At 37.4% G+C, this 15,507-nt stretch overlaps 1 protein-coding gene across 1 annotated transcript in view; it reads right to left on the reverse strand.

Annotated features, from left to right (window-relative positions):
• Positions 1-15,507, reverse strand: part of adamtsl3 (ADAMTS-like 3) — a 726,995-nt gene that overhangs the window by 137,610 nt on the left and 573,878 nt on the right. Inside the window, 1 exon segment of the mRNA XM_073033006.1 lies at positions 8,784-8,913. Coding sequence (XP_072889107.1) covers positions 8,784-8,913 — 130 coding nt within the window.

Here is a 15,507-nt window from a genome sequence, read left to right on the forward strand (position 1 = left end):
ATTTCACCAAGAGCAGACAGGAAATATAACATTTAATTGTTGTTTTTAAAAGCAGACAGTAATTTATAAAATTACTTCAAAATCACAGGGGGCAGATTCATCCTGGATCCAACACATCATCCACAAGCACACCCTGTGGCTACACACTTTGACACAATGAATTGCATCCCTCACTGCAATTACTGTCCCATGAAGCAAAATGAGCCAGAAGCGCTGATAAAGCCTCAGATGCCAGATCCTAAGCCTCTGTCCCTCTCCACCCACCCAGTCTCCATATTTTCCCAGAATTGTCTTTGGATACCAAAGGCTCTTGCTGCAAATTACCTTAATGATCAATGGCTGAATGGTTCAATTTAATATCGGAGAATGGATACAGTGTACAACCTGAAATTCTTACTCTTCACAGACATCCACAAAACAAAAAAAACCTAGGGATGAATGACAGAAAAACATTTGAACCCAAAAGCCCACACTATCCCCTCCCATGCACAAGCAGCAACAAAGCATCTATGGACCCCCCCCCCTTTCTCCACCCACTTACCTCAGCAAAAGCACCAGCCCCTCCATTCCACCATTCACCATACAAGCAATAGCAAAGCCCCAACAAGACCATGATTTAGATTCCATCAAAAAAACTGGAAACATTTAAACACAACTCAGATATATGTAAATACTAAGGCAGAAGTTATTATTAAAATATGATTAAAACAGATGAAATCATGTAACTTAATTAAAATATATAATGATACAACACAATAAAGTAAAACAAAGAAAACATTTATCTGCAATCACCACTTGAGGTTAGTGACACAATTCAAATAATAGTGGCTGTGCCAACTTTTTTTAGTCTTTCCTGGAATGAAGTTAAAGGACTAGATGCAAAGGGAGGGACGTAACTTCCTGCAGAACACCTCTGCCTTCTTCAATGCTATACCCAAACGCAGAAGTCATTCAAGCTGTCACCTGAATGTCACCCATGGCAACTCTGGGGAACCACTGGCAAGAGGCAGCCTAAAGAATTAGTATTGGTTTATTATTGTCAGATGTACCAAGGTACAGTGAAAAACTTGTGCTACGTACTATTTATACAGATCAAATCATTACACAGCACATTAAGCTAGAATAAAGTAAAACAGTAACAACGCAGAATAAAATTAAAAAGTTACCGATAAAGTGCATCGCAAATAACAGATAAAGTGCAATATCATAACAAGGTAGACATTATGCCGCAAGATCACCTTATCATACATGAGGTCCATTGAAGAGTGGGATAATAGTGGGATAGAAGCTGTCCTTGAGCCTGGCAGTATAGTATGTGTTTGTATCTTCTGCCCGATGAGAGAGAAGAGAGAATTTCAGGGGTGGATGGAGTCTTTGATTATGTCGCTTGCTTTACTGAGGCAGTGAGGAAAGATATCAGCCAGCTCTAAGACTATTAACCTTTTCCTAAAAACTCTCTTCCTTACTGAGAGTGTTTATCAGACGCCATTTTCACACAGTCTGGACTTCATTCAGCCATTTCTTAGGCGCAAATAACTGTTGAAAAGTTTTTGCAAACCAGGATTCTTACTAATAAACTCCAATACGTTTGGTTTTAACCCTGTTCCTAATTAATATTCACACACTGGAGTTGTCCCCTGCTCTTATCTTCCACACATCTGAAATCCCAGCTGGATAGTCACAAGGAGAAGAAATCAAGCTGATTTTCCCTCCCTAACCTTCCAAATCAGGATGACAGATTGGAAAAGCAGTCAACAAGGGTTAAGACAGGCAAAAAAAAACTTATGCTGTATTTCAAGAGTCTCTGGATAGGAATGAAGTGTCTAATTCTGGCTTCTGTGAAGATGAAGGGTGTAAAAGACAAAGGGAGAATGTATTCAGCAATGATATGGGCCATTAGTAGTGTTGTAGAGAGCCTAGAGAAGCAAGGACCATTTTTCTTGTGGAACAGAGAAGGTGAATATGAGACATAACAGAGGCATTCAAAGACATTATAGGTTTTTAAAAAGTAACTAAGAGAAACTTGCTCCTCTGGAAAGGCAATGCCACTCCGAGTAATTCTCAGAATAGTCAAAAGTGCAATTTTAAAGTCCTGTACTTTAAAATTCACACAACTTACATGGTATTAATGGATTTAATTAAGTTTAAATTACATACTGTATACAAAGGGATTTAGTGCCTTCCCAGTGTATATGACAAATAAACTCTTCTTGGACTTCCAGCCGGGTACAGGCACCGATCTTAACCAATGATTCGATGACAAAGTCTGCAGTCTGCTGAATGCAGAACAGTTTATATCAGCCAGCTGGGATGCACAGTGAAGCCCACGACAAGAAGCACAGCAGATGTATCCGTTTGGGTTACCCAGAGAAATTGGCAGAAGCAGAACACTGCATTTGCAATGGCCATTGGATTGACTTTGACGGCACAAAACTATTGTGCTGCACCAATGGATTTTGGGACTGCCTGGTGAAGGAAGCCATAAAATAAAACTACAGGAAAGGAACGTTAACAGAGGTGAAGGTCTCGTTCTAAGTAAGAACAGGAATTCAATTGTAAACAAGGGGGAAGAGCGGAAAACTGATTGGATAAAGACTATGATTTGAATTCATACGACTGATTGCTTTTTAAAAATTATTTCTTTTGAAATTCATATTCTGTAGACAAAATATCTCACACAATTCTTGCCTTTACCACAGAAGTTTAAAGTGATACATAAAACTATAAATCGAATAAAAAATTTAGATGTGCTCTCTTTCAATAGAAAAAAATGTAAAGAGACTTGGATAAATTGTTAGGATTCCTCATAAATCCTTAATAACTTGGTCAACTGTTGTTTTCAGATTTTTTGGGATTTTACTGTTGAAATATTATATGTGCTGTTCCTTTGCAAGAATAGTCAAATGAAAATTTTTGAAGGAGGTAAATACATTTCAACATTCTTTGCAAGAGGGGCTTTGATTAGTCATTCGAATAGAGCTGAAATTCTTGGCAAATATGGAAATGGGAGACCAGAGATGTTGTGAATTAAAGATGTTTGGTCCCACGGCAGGTAACACCCTTGCCTCCTGATGTCATCTATGTAAATAGCTGGCTTTAATTCCTCCAAAGTAATTCACATAATCAGAGAATTATTATGTCACGGAAGGAACAATCTGGTCCATCAAATCTATGATGGTTTCTGGAAGAGCAATCTTAGTTTATGCATTCCTTCTGACTTTCCCACTAACCCTGCAAATTATTCTTTCTTAAAGGTCTGCACAATTCCCTTCTGAATGCTTTTATAGGCTGTGTGTCCAACTGCCCTAAAGGCAATGACGTCAGGATCAAAATTACACTCCACATGAAAGGAGTCTCATCCTTTTGTAATTTTTGTCCCACTTTTAAGTATGTTCCCCCGATCCCTGACACATCAGTAATGAGGAGAGCTTCCCTCTGATCACCCTATGTAAACCAGCCATGATCTCCTCTCAATCATCTTTTTCCAGCTGGCATCACCTAGTTTCTCAAATCTAAAGCTACAACTAAAATCTCCCAACCCTGGAAGCATTCTACTAATTTTTTTCTTCATTCCCTCTAGGATCGTTACGTTCTTCCAAAAGCTAGGTGAGAAGAATTGGATGCAATACTCTAGTGGTAACCTAATGTGTTTTGTACTAATTCAATATGATTTCCTTGCTTTATGCCTTTATTTATGAATCCCAAGACCCTATATGCTTTACCAACCACTCTCAACATTGCCTGCCACTTCTGAAGATTTATGTATATCTACACTCTCTTTCCCATTAGAACTGTGTCATTTAGTTTGTATTGGTTTAACATACCTTTTCCGCCAAAGCATATCACTTAACACTTTTCTATATTAAACTTCATCATCTACTTCTTTTCACAGTCCGCCAGTCTATGTTCTCCTATATTCGATACTTACGATCTCCCTTTCAAACTCTGTGGCAACCACAAATTTGGCTGCTCCATGTTTAAGACATACATCAAAACAAATCCGGGGAAAACACAGACCCCTAGGTCTGTCTACAATCCTCCCGAATGGAAACAAACATTTACTATCCTTGTGTGCTTTGAGGGGATTTCCGTTTCATGTGCTACTGCCACTTGGATTTCATGGATTTTAACTCTGTTAGCCACTTTTTTTTCTTTTGTATGGGACTTCATCAAACATCTGAAATTCAAGCATGTAGACAATTTTATCACATTACATTCATCAACCCCCCCTTCCCACAGCAGAAATTGCACTTCTGGTTGGTGGGACATGAACTACCTTGGATAAATTCAAGCTGGTTCGCCTATCTCAATTTAAACTTTTCCAAGCGCCGATTAATCCTTTCCATGATTATTGTTCTGAAGAGCTTCTCCACAGCCAAGGTTAAACTGCCTGGTTGACATTACTAGGTTTGTTTTAACGTCTTCTTTTGAAAAAAAAAAGTTTTAGGTTTTCCATTTTACAGTCTTCCATCACTCCTTCTACAGGATTGGAAGATGATGGCCAATTTTCTTATATATTTACCTCACACTTCATGAAGACCCTAGATAGGCTGGTCCTGGTGCACCTCCAACCCTTGGTCAGATCAACCCTTGATCTCCCGCAGTTTGCCTATCAGGAGCACATTGGAGTCAATGATGCTGTCATCTATCTGCTGAATAAAGCCTACTCCCATTTGGATCAGCAGGGCAGCACTGGTGAGGATCATGTTTTTTTGATTTCACAAGTGCCTTCAATACCATACAGCTCTCATTGCTGGGGGAAAAGCTCCGTTCATTACGATTTGGCACTTCCATTGTGTCCTGGATAATGGGCTACCTGACTGGCAGACCACAGTTTGTGCAGCTACAGAGCTGTGTGTCAGATATGGCTAGAAGCAGCACTGAGGCACCACAGGGGACTATATTGGCTCCCTTCCTGTTTACCCTGTATACTTCAGACTTTAGATACAACACTGAGTCATGTCATCTGCAAAATTTCTCTGATGACTCAGCAATAGTTGGGTGTATAAAGGGAAGATGGGAGGATGAATACAGGGCCCTGGTGGAGGACTTTGTCAAATGGTGCAAGCTGAATCATCTGCAGCTCAACGTCAGTAAGACAAAGGAGATGGTGACATGGTAATGGTAAGATGGTAATCTTCTTTAGGAAGATTAAGCCTGCATTGCTCCCTGTTATTATTGATGGTGAGGATGTGGATGTGGTGAGGACCTGCAAGTACCTGGGGTGCACCTGGATGTCAGACTTGAATGAAGCACCAACACAGAGGCTGTGTACGAGAAGGGCCAGAGTCGCCTCTAATTCCTGAGGAGACTGAGGTCCTTTGGAGTATGCAGGCCTCTCCTTCACATGTTCTACCAGTCTGTTGTCACCAGTACGATCTTCTGGGGCAATGGCAACAACACAGGTGATGCCACCAGGCTAAATAAACTGACTAGAAAGGCTGGCTCTATTATAGGAGTCAAACTGGACACACTGGAGGCTGTGATAGAACAAAGGATGCTCTGGAAAATCCTGGCCATTCTGGAGAATGTTTCTCACCCTCTGCATGCCACCTTGGTTGAACAGAGGAGCACCTTTAGTAACAGACCATGGCAACTGCTCTGCTCCAAAGAGCACTATAAGAGGTCTTTAGCCTCAGCCATTAGGCTCTATAATGAGTCAACCTATAGCCAAGGAAGTGATGACCCCCTCCTGTTAGACTGTTTGTGGTAACTTATTATTTATTTTTTCTTACTTCTCTTCTAATATTTGTATATCTGTGCAATTGTAATGCCACTGTGACACTATAATTTCCTTTGGGATCAATAAAGTAGCTATCCATCTGTTCCCTGTGTTTGACTCTGCAGTGCCAAATAGTTTTTCTGGAAGAATAGTTGAATGAGTTAGAACGATTTGACTCGCTGATGGAACTTTCATTACCAATGGACCAACTTATTTTCTCAGCCTCCCTAAATGAACGTACTTCAAGGTTTATCATTGCCAGCATAACAATAAGCAAGTCTTTAGTGTGATTGTCTCATTCAGGAGTCAGCCATGGCCAAGGATCATAAACAAGTTAAAGACAACAATCTGGAGAGATGATCCACATGACATTTAATGCAAAGTTTATTTTCTGTTACTATGTAGCTGCCTAAACAACTCTTCATTCCATCTGTGTTGGCAATCTGAAAACAATGCTTCCTTTCATTTCATTACACACCATTAGGGGAATCTAGTTGGACTATATGGTGAGAAAACAAGAAAGTGGATTGAAACAAAAAAAAAAGAAAATTATACTGATCTGCCCCACAGCCAATTGATGAGCTGCCAAACCTCCATTTATGATGCTGCAAGAATGTGTTTTTGATGAATAGGAACAAGGGGGCAAACTCAATAACACGTTAAAATAATGTCACTAGGCTTCTCTTGATATAAGAGTATTTTGCAGAGTACATTACTGTGCCTCAGAGTGAAGAGATTTCCCAGGGTTTGCTAAGGCATCCTCAATTCAATTATACAGTGGTCTAATGGACCCAATTAAAGGGCATAGAGAATTCACTCTTGAAATGGTTTTGTTTCAAACTATGGCAGAGAAAAGAACTTAAGATGATCTGAGGTAGCTCAGAAAATTTTAGTGAAATAATTCATGGGAATCAGATATATGAGACCTGCTTCTGAATGACGGTCTTTGGATAGCTGGACAGATGTGACCAACTATGTTCCCTAAGGAATAAAATTTTATATTTAAACTCAGTGCCATACCTATTGCTTTTCAGTATAGTGCACTAATATGACACCAGACTTCATGTAATGAATCTAGCAGAAGACATTCTGAAGATACTACAGTGGGAACACTACACTGAGGACAAGAGCATGTTGAAGGCAATGATTCCTCAGCAGAGCTGATGCAAACCTCAGTTAGGGTTCAAGGAAAGGAATCTCAGCCTTGAAAATGTTCCCTTCAACAAATGAGATACAAAAGTCAAAAGTTTCTGAGAAAGCCCAGTAAATAGCTGGTAAGATCACTGACCATTTAACACAGGTGCGAGTTTCATAAGAAGGCAATTTGTTCAGCAGAAATGTGTTCAGGGGAAGGGGGAGAGGGGAAGAGAGGAGGTAGGAGTAAGTGGGGTGTGGGAGGGTGGGAAGGGGAAAATGGGGAGAGGGCAGCAGGGGAGGGGGTGTGGGGGAGAGAGGGGGAGGGGGAGAGGGGACTCAACACCACCCTCTGCACTTAGATCCCCAACTTCCTGAACAAAAGACAGCTAAAAGGACGGGCAGTGACAATTCTACCACAGTTACCATCAACAATGGGGCCCATAGTGTTGCATTTTCATCTCCCTGCTCTATTTCCTGTAGAATCATGATTGCCTGGCCAAATTCTACTCTAATCCATCCACAGGCTTGCGAATAGCACCACTGTTAGTCGGCTGTATCTCAAATAGTGATGAGTTAGAGTAAGGAAGGAGATGTAGAGGATAGTGGCACGGTGTCATGATGACGTTTCCCTCGATGTCAGCAAAACAAAAGAGCTACCTACCCATTGACTTTACGAAAAGGCGGTGCACATGCTCCTGTCTACATAAACATGCTGAGGTTGAGGGGGCCGAGAGCTACAAGTTCTGATGAATTAACATCACCAATAGCCCGTCCAGGTCCAACAACATAGATGACATAACCAAGAAGGTGCACATGCTTGCTCAGGAGGCTAATGAAATGTGGCATATCCTCTTTGACTCTCACCAGTTTTTATCAATGCATCATAGAAAGCATCACCATGGCTTGGTATGGCAATGGTTCTGTCTGCAATCACAAGGAACTACAGAGAACTGTGGTCCCAGCTGAGCACACCACAGAAACCATGGACTCTGTCTGCACTTCTCGCTGCCTTGGAAAAGCAGTCAACATAGTCAAAAACCCCACCTACCCTGGACATTCTCTCTCACCCTCCTATTGAGCATAAGGTATAAATCCAGAAAGTACATATCAGCATGATCAAGGACGGCTTCTGACTCACTGATACATAAATAGTGAATGGTCCCCTAGACAGGCACATAGTTGAAAGAAAAATAGAGGGTTAAGGGGTGGTGTGGGTTTAGTACTTTTTTTTAAGGAATATATGGGTCAGCACAACATCGAGAGCTGAAGGGCCTGTACTGTGCTGTAGTATTCTAGTGTCTAGTATCTAATGGGTGCTTAACCTCACAATCTACCTCATTACAGCCTTGTTAACTTCCTACACCCCACTTCCTCTGTAACTATAGCACTTTATTCTGCATTTTGTTATTACTTTTCCTTGTAGTGCCTTAATGATCTGCCTAGGTGGCATATACAAAACAAAGTTCTTCCACTGTGCATTGGTACATGTGACAGTAATAAGTCAGTTTACAATTGGGCAGAAAATACAAAAGCTTGAGAACATGTCACACCAGGCTTAAGAGTGGTTTTTATCATGCCAGAAGCTTTGACAGATCTCTTACACAATAAGGTTGAACTCCTGATCTTTCAAGTCTGCCTCATCATTGGCCTTGCACCTTATTTGTCCACCTGCACTACACTTTTGCTGAAACTGTAACTTTATATTCTACATTCTGTTGTACTTTGGTACAGAATGATCTGTCTCAATAGCATGCAAACAATAATGTTTCACTTATCTCAGTATACGTGACAATAATAAATCAAGTCCAATTACGTACCTCCACTCACAATATTAACAGCTCTTACCCACTTTGAGTACATTTCTCACTAGGTTAAGAACAAGAAATTCACAATAGAAAGCGTGAGAAGGCTTTAAACCTCATACCTGGCTGGACAGGGTTCTGTACCACAGACACGAACCATATGCGGAGGACGCTTGAAGTTGTCACACAGACTCTCATCTACACTCTCTTGTGTTTGCTTATTACGACATACCACTATAGTTTCCTGCTCCCCTGTTGTTGAGAATAAACAAAGAAGTAGAATACGTTAACTGGCTGATACTCAGTACTATGTTAAATGTGATACAAAGAACTTTGAGGGGACCTGGGAACTTTTAAGAGAATGGAAACGATACTGGCGACCCTGTTTATTACATAATCCAATTTGAAAGGCACATTTATGCATACATTCTTATTGACGTACACTAAGGTATGCCTTTAATGCCACAAATGGTAGGGAAATTAGATTAAATACGTTCCAGTATTGCTCAGCTCATTATGATAATTAGGGCTCCCTTCATTCAGTACATCCCCTTACCAATGCCATTTAACCATCCAGAATTTCTTTGGGATGCATGAGCAAACCAGAGCACCCAGAGCAAGCCCCACATGTTCATCGAGAGAATATGAAGCCACACAGACAGAAGTCAAGGTTGGTAGTGAATTCATGTCATACATGTCCCTGGGCTTAGGAATCTGGTGTGACTTCCATAATTTGCCTCAATAAATCTAAGCAAAGTCTGTCCTTAAACACTTTCTAATGATCTTTTGTAGAATTACATTGACGTAGAGATCAGGCAAAAGAATGAAGTTATACTGTAGTAGTTCCTATGACATTAATTTTTGCCAATTCTTCCATTGAAGTGTGATAGGTATTCACTTCCTAGGCCAGCGGGCCTCTTGCTCATGTTTGCTAATTTCAGCTTTCTAAACCCAGCAGCTGCCACTTGTAAGATCCCAGTTCAAAGTACAAAGTAAATTTATTATCAAAGTGCATATAGGCTACCATTTACAACCCTGAGATTCATTTTCATGTGGGCCTAGTCAATAAATTCAATAACCATAATAGAGTCAATGAAAAACGGCACCAACAGGGCAACCAGTGTGCAAAAGACAACAAATTGTGCAAATACAAAAAGAAAGAAAAACTTAAGAAGAAGAAGAAGAAGAAGAAGAAGAAGAAGAAGAAGAAGAAGAAGAAGAAGAAGAAGAAGAAGAAGAAGAAGAAGAAGAAAAAGAAGAAGAAATAAATATTGAGAACATGAGGTGAAGAGTCTTTGCAAGTTTAGTCAATTAAATTGGGCATTTATTTGCAAGTATAGTTTGAATAGTTTAGTGATGGGGCAAGTGAGGCTGAGTGAAATTATCCCCTCCATTTCAGAGGTCTGATGGTTGAGGGGTCTGGTGATGTGAGTCCTGAGGCTCCTGTACCTTCTTTCTGATGGCAGCAGCGAGGAGAAAGCACTGGGGTCCCTGACAATAAATGCTGGTTTCCTAGGACAATTCTCCATGGACACGTGCTCAGTGGTGGGGAGGGTTTTGCCTGTGATGGACTATAGGTAACCCCAGGTAATTTCTCAGGTAAGGACATGTTCAGCATAGCCTTGTGGGCTGAAGGGCCTGTATTGTGCTGTAGGTTTTCTATGTTTCTATGTTTTTTTTAATAAAACTCTGGCAAGGCTGCATCTAGAGTATTGTATACAGTTCTGGTTACCTCATTACAGGAAAAGTGATAAAGCTTTGAAGAGGGGGGACGTCACGTGATGACGTAGGAGCGAGACGTGGAAATCCAGCTCTCCCGTAAAAAACCAGTAAAATAACGTTTAAATGAAGAAAAGTTAGTAAATACTTTTTAAAAACTACTTATAAACTATTCAGGATTGTCTTAAGATATGCCTCCTAAACAGAAGCAGAAGAAAACTACTACTTTGAAGACAACACAAGTTGGAAAAGAATCAAGGCCGGTCGCTACGAAAGAGCCTCGGGCTCAAGTGCATTTTACCTCCTGCGATACAGAACAGGAAACTGCGGCAACATCAACCGTTTCCAAAAAAAAAAGAGCAACAGGAATTGCGCATGCATGAAGGAAAGGGCATGCGCAGACACGAGCAACCCAAACTACAAATCCCAGCTACGATCGGAACTGAAAGTGAAAGTGAAGATGATGTGGAATCAGATTCTCTGGATAAATCAGATGAAGATGAACAGACAAACAAAGAAGAGCAACAGGAAGAGGTTGGAGGTGATGGAGACATAAGAAAAACTTTGGTGCAAATAATGCATGAATTAAAAGTATTAAAAAAGATATTAAAAATATGAAGATTATGTTTGATAAAATGATGAAAAGACAGGACAAAATGGACAAGAAAATTAAAAACTTGGAAGAAACAATGGGAGACACCATTGATAGAGTGAATAAAATGGAAGATAATATTTCTGCCTGGACACCAGAAAGAAAACAGTTGTTGGAAAAAGTGGATGTGCTTGAAAATTATAGCAGGCGGAACAATATTAAGATTGTTGGACTTAAAGAAGGTATAGAGGGAGAGGATCCAATAAATTTTTTTCAAAAATGGATCCCGGAAATTTTGGAAATGGAAAAAGGAACCCAGTTAATTGAAATTGAAAGTGCTCACAGAGCCTTAAGACCAAGACCTCAAGTTGATCAAAACCCACGATCAATCTTGATAAAATGCTTAAGATATCAAGATAAAGAAAAGATCCTCAAGGCGGCTGCCCAACGTGCCAGAAAGAGAAACGGGCCATTGATGATAGAAGGGAAAACAGTTCTTTTCTATCCTGATATAAGTTATGACCTTTTGAAGCGAAAGAAGGAATTTAATCTAGTGAAAAAATTTTATGGGAAAAAGGCTATAAATCTATATTGCACCACCCGGCAACCCTGATAATTTTTTTGGATGATGGAAAAAGAAGATTTTTAACTGATTATCGGGATGCAGAAGAATTCGCACAAGAACTCCCAAATATTCGCTAATTACAGTCAAAGATTTAAAAGTGAAACGGATCAAAGATGAAGATAGGGACAGTGAATGGAACTGATGGATGTTTAAGGACAGAGCAATATTTAAATATATTCTTAATTATATGATACAGGGGGAGAAAGGTTAAAATTTGAGAAATATTAATCGAGAGTAGTGATTTTTTTTCTTCTCTTATATATACTTTTTTATGTTATGGGGGAGCTGGGGGAACTTCGGATCGATTGCTATGGGATTCACGTGTGTAATCATGGCGATTGCCATGACCCGTACAATGGAGGGGGGTAATGTTGTGTTTTTTTTCATTCACAACATTAGTAGGGAGGTATTTTGTTATTTTTTCTTTATAGTCTATTTTTCTTTGATCTTTCTTTCTTTGCCTGGACAACCAGGGGGGGGGGAGACACATAGCAACGTGAAGAATTTTTAAAAGATTCCCCAAGGTACTACGAAAGTTGAAAGATTAGGTATTATTATAGATTGGAGTAACCCTGTTAAAAATAATGACTAATTTACTGAATTTTTTAAGTTTTAATGTTAATGGGCTTAATGGACCGATGAAAAGAAAAAGAATTTTAACATATATTAAGAAAATGAAAATAGATACAGCTTTGTTCACAAGAAACACACTTAACAGAGATAGAACATCAGAAATTAAAGACAGATTGGGTCAGAAATGTTATCGCAGCTTCATTTAACTCAAAGGCGAGGGGAGTTGCAATTTTGGTTAATAAAACTTTACCAATTAAAATACAAAATGTATTAATTGATTCTGTGGGGAGATATGTAATTATACATTGTCAATTTTTTTTCAGAACTATGGACTCTTATGAATATTTATGCACCAAATGAAAATGATGTGAAATTTATACAAGCGGCCTTTTTGAATTTGGCTGACGCATATGACAAAATATTAATAGATGGAGATTTTAATTTTTGTTCAGACCCAGTTTTAGATAGATCAACAAAGGTTGTTACAAAATCAAAAGTATCAAAATTAACTTTATCATTGATGAAAGATTTAAATTTGATTGATATATGGAGAAGAATTAATCCAAAAGAAAGAGATTATTCATTTAATTCAAATAGACATAAAACTTATTCAAGGATAGATTTTTTCTATTATCAATGAATATTCAAGACAGAGTGAAAAATATGGAATATAAAGCAAGAATATTGTCAAATCATTCCCCCTTGATAATGACAATGATAATGATGGATAAAGAGGAATCGATTTACAGATGGAGATTTAATTCAATATTATTAAAACGTCAAGATTTTTGTGATTTCATGAAAAAGCAGATTCAGTTTTTTTTAGATACAAATTTACATTCAGTTGATGATAAATTTATAGTATGGGAAGCAATGAAGGCATATTTGAGAGGTCAGATAATAAGTTAAACTTCTAAAATTAAGAAGGAATATATGGTAGAAACAGATCAATTGGAGAAAGAGATTACAAAATTAGAAAAAGAATCTCAAAGATATATGACAGAAGAAAAAAGAAGACAACTTGTTATCAAGAAGTTACAATGTAATACACTTCAGACATACTGAACAGAAAAAGCAATTATGAGAACTAAACAGAGATATTACGAACTAGGTGAAAGATCACACAAGATTCTTGCTTGGCAGTTAAAAACAGACCAGACTTCGAAAGCGATAAATGCAATTAGAACAAATGTAAATAAAATTACTTATAAACCTTTAGAAATTAATGAAATTTTTAAGAATTTTTATTCTGAACTGTATCAATCAGAATCACAAAATGATAATGCTGAGATAGAAAGGTTTTTATCACAAATAACTCTTCCAAAATTGAATTCGGAAGAAGGGATTAGATATGACTTTTACATTAAAAGAGGTCAAAGAAGCTCTAGGATCACTTCAGAGTAATAAATCCCCAGTAGAAGATGGTTTTCCGCCTGAATTTTACAAAAAGTTTAAAGATTTACTAATTCCCCCTTTTATGGAGTTAATACACCAAGCGGAAAGAATGCATAAACTTCCAGAATCTTTTTCGACAGCTATTTTAATAGTATTGCCAAAAAAAGATAGAGATCTTTTAAAGCCAACATCATATAGACCTATTTCTTTGTTGAACACCGACTATAAAATAATAGCAAAAATTTTATCTAGTAGATTATCTAAATACTTACCAAAATTAATACATATGGATCAAACTGGATTTATCAAAAATAGACAATCGGCAGATAATGTAACTTGGTTACTTAGTATAATTCATCTGGCACAAAAGAGGGAGGAAATGAGTGTGGCAGTTGCTTTAGATGCAGAAAAAGCATTTGATAGATTGGAATGGGATTTTTTATTTAAGGTATTGGAAAAGTATGGGTTAGGAAAATCTTTTATAAAATGGATTAAAACCTTAAATACTAATCTCAAAGCTAAAGTAATGACAAATGGTCAAATTTCAACATCATTTCAGTTAACAAGGTCCACTAGACAAGGTTGTCCATTATCACCTGCTTTATTTGTGTTGGCAATAGAACCATTAGCTGAATTAATTAGAACAGACCCAGATATTATGGGTTTCAGAGTTAACCAGGAGGAATATAAGATTAATTTATTTGCTGACGATGTTTTGCTTTATTTAACAAACCCATTGTATTCGCTGCATAAATTATCTTCTAGATTGGAAGAATATGGGAAAATATCAGGCTACAAAATAAATTGGGATAAAAGTGAAATTCTACCCCTTACAAAAGGAGATTATAGTCAATGTCAATTAATAACTCAATTTAGATGGCCGATAAATGGTATAAAATATTTAGGTATAAGAGTTGATAATGATATAAAGAATTTATATAAATTAAATTATTTACCATTATTGAAAAAAATTCAAGAAGATCTTGATAAATGGATGATGTTACCAATAACATTAGTAGGCAGAGTAAATGCTGTAAAAATGAATGTATTCCCTAGATTACAATATTTATTCCAAACACTACCAATACAATTACCGCAGAAGTTTTTTCAAGAGTTAAATAAATGTGTTCCTTTGGAAAGGTAAGATGTCAAGAATAACGTTGGAAAAATTGACATGGAAATTTGACCTAGGAGGGTTACAACTTCCAAACTTTAAAAAATTATTATAAAGCAAATCAACTTAGATTTATTGCATCTTTTTTTGATGAAGATAAACTTGGCATGGATTAGAACAGAACTAGATAAAATAGGAGAAAATATACCAGAAGATTTTATATATAAGTGGGAATCTAAATGGATATGGGAAAAGAAAGAATCTCCTATATTAAAACATTTGATTGATTTATGGAATAAGATAAATGTTGATGATGAGATAATGAAATCTTTATTAGCAAAGAGACCTTTAATTCAAAATAAACTTATTCCTTTTACAATGGATAACCAACTTTTATACAACTGGTTTCAAAAAGGGATTAGATATATAGGAGATTGTTTTGAAGGAGGTATATTAATGTCATTTGATCAATTAAAGAATAAATATAAAATATCAAACAACACTCGTTTTTGTTATTTCCAATTAAGGACTTATTTAAAAGATAAATTGGGTCAAACAATGTTATTGCCGAAACCTAATGAAATAGAAATTTTTAATTCAAAAAGGAAAAATTAAAAAAAATATTTCTTGTACGTATAGTTTGATTCAAAAGCAGGCAATTAATCAAGGAATTCATAAGTCAAGACAAAAATGGGAAACTGATCTGAATATTAAAATTAAAGAAACAAATTGGTCAAGACTATGTCTTGACAGTATGACAAATACAACAAATGTCCGGCTAAGACTAGTGCAATATAATTTTTTACATCAATTATATATTACACCACA

This window comes from Hemitrygon akajei, chromosome 30, assembly GCF_048418815.1.
Source record: "Hemitrygon akajei chromosome 30, sHemAka1.3, whole genome shotgun sequence".
Taxonomy (NCBI): Eukaryota; Metazoa; Chordata; class Chondrichthyes; order Myliobatiformes; family Dasyatidae; genus Hemitrygon; species Hemitrygon akajei.